Here is a 5928-nt window from a genome sequence, read left to right as displayed (position 1 = left end):
CGGTCTCATTATCTGATTAATTATATCCACCTGGGTTTAGTCTTTATCCCAACTGTATGACTATAGTTGAAACTTCTGTTGGGCGCTCCCAAAGTGTGCCATTGATAACCAATCAGACAACTGCTGTTGTTATGCATGTCTTCACTGTCCCACAACCGACGGTGGTGCAGAGGAAAACTCATGAGTCACAATCTGCTACCCAGCAAGAACAGTACCATTCTCTTGAGTACCACTCGTACCTATTTGATCTTCCTACAAAGATTGAGAAGCATGTCCAAAAGATGGCACATGGATAAATGACCCAAAGATTGAAAAGCTTAGAACAACAGTTGAAAAACATGCAAGGGTTGACAGGTCAGAAGAGCATTGCCTTCAAGGATCTATGTATGTTCCTCGATGTTCGTTTGCCATTTGGTTTCAAAATCCCCAAATTTGAAAGGTATGATGGACATGGAGACCCCATAGCCCACCTGAAAAGGTATTGCAATCAGCTAAGAGGTGAAGAAAGAAATGAAGAATTGCTAATAGCTTATTATAGGGAAAGCTTTATGGGTGTAGCCTCCGAATGGTTTATGGATCAAGACACATCTTGCTGGTATGTCTAAGATGACATGGCCCAGGCCTTTGTCAAATAGTTCTAATATAATATTGACATCGCCCCGGACCGTAATTCCCTTTCAAATCTGAAGAAGAAACCAACTGAAAGTTTCAGGGAATATGCCATTAAATGGAGAAAGCAAGCAGCTAGAGTTCAGTCATCCATCGGTGACCACGAGCTAATCACTGTCTTCCTTCAGGCTCAAGAGCCATATTATTTTCAAAATATGATGCCCGCAGTTGGTAAATCCTTCTCGGAAGCAATTAAAATTGGAGAAATAGTTGAGAACGGCCTTAAGATAGGCATGATTATAAGTCAATTAGTTCTCAAAGCCGCAACTCAGACTATCCAGATTGAATTTGATAATTTTAGTGACATGAATGAGAAGGATGAAGAAATCATGATGACATCAGGGTCGAGAAGAGGTCCTAGGAGAGCATCTAGAAGGTATGACCAGCCTCGTCTAATTTCCAATGATTCCCCTGAGTACTACTATCCACCTTAGAACCCACAATACTCTGTTGCTTCATCTCTATATGTTCTCCAACCACCAAATCACCCAAGAAGACGAGCATTAAAAAGTCTCCACCAGCATCCACAAAATTTTCAAGTGCCCTATAACCCACATCCAAGCCAGGGGTATAAAGGGAACAAAGGTTGAAAGATAATTTTACACCAATAAGAGAGTCCTATGCAAGCTTGTTTGAGAAATTAAAGCATTATGACATGACTGTACCTATTCCTTCAAATCATGTGGACCCACGTGCAAGAAGCTTTGACCCTTCTAAAAGGTGTGAATACCATTCCAATGCCCAGGGGCACAATGTTCAAAGTTGTCAGGATTTGAAAAGAGAAATAGAAAGGATGATCTAGGAAAAACTTATTGTGATCCAAGACAGTGATACCCAAAATATCACACAGAATCTTTTACCTGCACATGATGACACACACTTTGTGGGGATGATGCCTAATGACATAGAGTATGAGAATCCTCTCGGGAACTTGCCGACTGAAATTGGAGAAGGCCATGGTGATTCTGATGAGCAAATTTGTGGCTAAATGTCAAGCTTAGCAATTGAAAAGTCATTCTCTCCTCACTAGGCTGATGCACACTTTGTGGGGATGATGCCTAGTGACATAGAGTATGAGAATCCTCTGGGGAACTTGTCGACTAAAATTAGAGAAGGCCATGGTGATTCTGATGAGCAAATTTATGGCTAAATGTCAAGCTTAGCAATTGAAAAGTCATTCTCTCCTCACTAGGAAGGAATCTTGGTAGTTTGTTTTGATGTTTTTTCTATTATTTGGGTTATTTCAGGGTTGTGATCCAGATTTTTTTTGTTTTATTGAGTCAAACCCTTCTATCCCTCTATTTTGTTCATGTGAGTCTTGTTTGTATGTTTTGTTGCTATTTTTATTCGCCGAGTTGTTTTAGGGCTGTAACTCGAATTTTAGGTTGTTTGTCTTATTGTTTACTCAATAAAATAGAGTTTTTCCTTTTATGTCATTCCATGCTCAGTTCTTTTCTCGCTAGTTCTAATGACATGATATGCATGCAGAATTTTTGGCTAGATCTTAGAAAATTAATTTAAGCTTGAATTGGATAACTGAGAACAAGACACATTTGAGGATGAATAAAGAGTTAAAATACTTTGAAATTAAGGTCGAGTAAAATTCACCTTCAAATCATTGTGAAGATCGGGCTTGAGGATATTGAATCAATTGAAGCTTGGTCGAAAGTTTTACATTAATGGATGGAAAGTGTCTTTAGACCACGAAACACCAAGAAGACGGACATGCTCATCAATGTTGTGATCATGAAAGGATACTATAATTAACATTCTCGAGGCTGGGAGGCCCTTTTTCTGCTATCCAAACACTTTATATCATTCGCTACCCCTTTTGAGCCTGTGTTATTTTCTTTGATCACCTTCTTTTGGAATCAAGTTTAGAGTCAAGAGTCAAAAAATGAAAAAAATGAAAGAAAAAAAAATGAAAAAAAAGTCCATGTCCCAAGAGTACAAACTGGGGCAATTCTTAGAAAGTTCAAGTGAAAAAAATAAAGAAGAAAAGAATTGGCAAAGGTCCATGCCCCCAGAAACTAGAAGCTGGGGCAACTTGTTTCGAAAACAAAAAAAAAAGACAAAAGGAAAAAAAAAGACAAAGAAGAAGAAAGAAAGATGAAAAAAATAGTTAGGTCAGACTTTTGAACTAGTTCGACCTGATTTCTTAAAAAAAGGATACGTAGGCAGCCTCACGGTTCGGTCCAACCAAATAAGAATTCAAAACTAATCCAAAAAATCCCCAATAGTTGAAACTGGGCAAAGATTTTATTTCACTTTTGAAAGAGTCGATTTCAAGAGTTGTAAGTCTACAACCCTCTTTACTTTAAGTCTATTTTGAGCCTTCATTGCGTCCTTTCTTTCATACCCTATCCAAAAACCTTCCAAATAAATACCTCATGATCAGCCTTCAAGAATTCCAAGAAACGCAAGCAATGAGCAACAGTTGCCGCGTGACGTAGAATACCATCGAGTTGCTCACAAAAAAAGAGGTAAAGAAAAAGAAAAAGAAAAATGAGAGAGTCTTATTAGTGAAAACCTTCACGGGCACTATAAGACGATGGTAAGCAGAGATGAATAAATGAGAGAGATTTGTTGGTAAAAATTCCTCGGGGCACCACTAGTCGAAAATGAGTCGTGAAGCTGATACAAAGGATTGGCACGAACAAGTTCGACTTCAAAGATCATAAGAATGGTAAAAGGGAAGATTGGATTAGTTCGATAGATCAGGCTATTGAGTCCAAAATGCATATCATGATCATTAAGACTAGTTATTGAAGAAGAAAAACTTTTCCTTCCGTCCATCCGACATGGGCATGTCTTGTTAATACTTGTTTCTTTGCATCATTGTGTCCTTCACTCTGAGTCAGTCCTTGTCAAAACAAGCAGGAAAAGATTTTAAAATCTGCTACCATCTTTTCAGTTGCATAAAGTAAACTTGGCCAGCATACTCAATTGTTACTGTTAATATACCTTGAGGATTCATGCAAAGGCTCCCTCAAAAGACTCTTGTCAGCCTACTTGGCACAAGCAAAGATAACTGGTGATTCTCTCTGATAGACAAGTTGCTCAAAAAGTAGGAAGTCATTCAAGATATCAGAAAATGTCACCTAAGCAAAGATCTCCAGTTTGGGATAAGGCTGATTGATCCACAAATACAAATGGTACTGGGTGTGAAACAATCAGGGTTAATGCAGAGCAAAAGTCTCTTGAGACCGACTTGAGCTGATTGAGCAAAAGCCAAGATGCCCAAGACTCAAGGCCACAAACCACCACCATTTTCAAAACTAACAATTTTTACTTTGTGTAAAGTAGGAACAAAGCAGTGCAAGGAACGTAGTTCAAAAAAAAGAAAAAGAAAAGAAAAGAAGAGCCGATAAAGGGAAGTTTCTCAAATTTTTGCCTTTATTGTCTTGCTATTGTGCATAAAATCTTGCCATTGATCTTCACATTTTTTCCTCCTAGGATAAAAAGTCCTAGTCTGATGGATTTTCTCCCAATAAAATCTTAGTCTGATAAATTTTTCTCCTAAGATAGAAAACCTAGTCTGAAGAATCTTTCTCCTAGGATAAATATCTTAGTCTGATGAATCTTTCTCCTAAGATAACAGGAAAAAAAACTAGTCTGATGAACTTTCTCCTAGGATCAAATCTTAGTCTGATGAATCTTTCTCCTAAGATAGAAAACTTAGTCTGATGAATCTTTCTCCTTGGATAAACATCTTAGTCTGATGAATTTTTCTCCTAAGATAACCAAAGGAAAAAAACAGAGACCTAGTCTGATGAACTCTCTCCTAGGATCAAAATCTTAGTCTGATGAATCTTTCTTCTAAGATAATAAATTAGAAAACCTAGTCTGATGAACTTTCTCCTAGGATCAAATCTTAGTCTGATAAATCTTTCTCCTAAGATAATAAATTAGAAAACCTAGTCTGGTGAACTTTCTCCTAAGATAGATGTCTTAGTCTGACGAATTTTTCTCCTAAGATATAAAAACCTAGTCTGATGAATTTTCTCCTAGGAAAATTAAAAAAAAAAAAGAGGATGTCTCGATTAAAAAAAAGAGGTCTTTTGTTCATGCCTTTGAAAAAAGTGTTGGGGCAATTTATTTAAAAATATTTTTTTTTCTCAAAAAAAAAACAAAAACAAAAAAAAATCCTTCTTGGTTTATTTTAGCATAGGTACACAATTCAGTAGTCTCACTTTCCAATATAGGATGCCAGCATAACCTGGTAATCTTTTCCAGCATAGGATCTCACTCCCTAGTGGATGCTAGCATAACTTGGTAATATTTTCCAACATAGGACCCAATTCCCTAGCTGATGCCAGCATAACCTGGCAATCTTTTCCAACATAGGATCCCACTCCTTAGTTGATGTCAGCATAACCTGGTAATCTTTCCAACTTAGGGCCTCCAATCCCCAATTGATTTCATTTTAGATATAGGGTCTTCACTGCATAATCTCTTTTTCTCAAGGATACATAATCCTTACTTTTATTGTTTTCAATAAAGAAGTAGTTTAGAATTTTGTTACAATAACTCACAAAATTTTCCTAGCGAAAACTGGGGCAGAATTTTTTTGTTCATTTGTTTGTTTTGGTGTCTGAGCATGTTTTACCTCGAGGCACAGGGTTCGAGACAACCAAAAGAAGTAGTCTCAATCCAGAATAAAAGAAAAAAGAAGAAAGGAAAAAGAAGTGAACTCAAAGTGCAGAAGCAGAGAAAAGGTGTGGAATGCTCAAGACGTGATTGAAGTCACAAGCTCTGCATGTCCAGTCTTGCTCCGAAGAATCCATGAAAGAATAAACCAGCACCTGCAGCTAACAAGCATCAAGATTCAGATCAGAGTCCGCATGAAGAACCAACTAAGACTCAAGATCAAGCTTCAGAAGACTCATAGATAGGAATCTTGTAACTCGTAGCTGATAGGCTTAGTTAGTTTTTTTAATTTTGATTTTTGATGTAATAACAGGACCACGGACCGGAACCTCGACGGGACCTCACTCGACTCTCGAACCCCATCACTATTCCTACTTCTGAACTACACATGGCCTAACTCCTTGATAGCCAAGGATATGTAAGCAGCTCAGATACCAAGGCTCGGTCACATTCTACTTTCACTTAGTTTTTGGTCTCTCTAAATAAGAGTCGGGTCAAAAAACCTGTCTCGCCATTCTTTATCTAAAAACTCTTCGTGTTTCCAGTCAAAGAGGGGCAGCTGTAGACATTTAATTTTTGACCCTCCCTAGAATTTCACATTTTTAGTGT

At 37.6% G+C, this 5928-nt stretch overlaps 1 protein-coding gene across 1 annotated transcript; it reads left to right on the top strand.

The window, feature by feature from the left end:
* Window positions 1-296: 296 nt before the first annotated feature.
* On the top strand, window positions 297-1103 carry LOC138883856 (uncharacterized). The gene is made up of 2 exons (XM_070164572.1): window positions 297-595; window positions 713-1103. Exons 1-2 carry the CDS (start codon window positions 297-299, stop codon window positions 1101-1103), a joined length of 690 nt encoding a protein of 229 aa, XP_070020673.1.
* The last annotated feature ends 4825 nt before the right edge of the window (window positions 1104-5928 follow it).

This window comes from Nicotiana sylvestris, chromosome 12, assembly GCF_000393655.2.
Source record: "Nicotiana sylvestris chromosome 12, ASM39365v2, whole genome shotgun sequence".
NCBI classification, from domain to species: Eukaryota; Viridiplantae; Streptophyta; class Magnoliopsida; order Solanales; family Solanaceae; genus Nicotiana; species Nicotiana sylvestris.
Note: the sequence above shows the minus strand (reverse complement) of the source record. Positions and strands in the feature narration are given on the sequence as shown.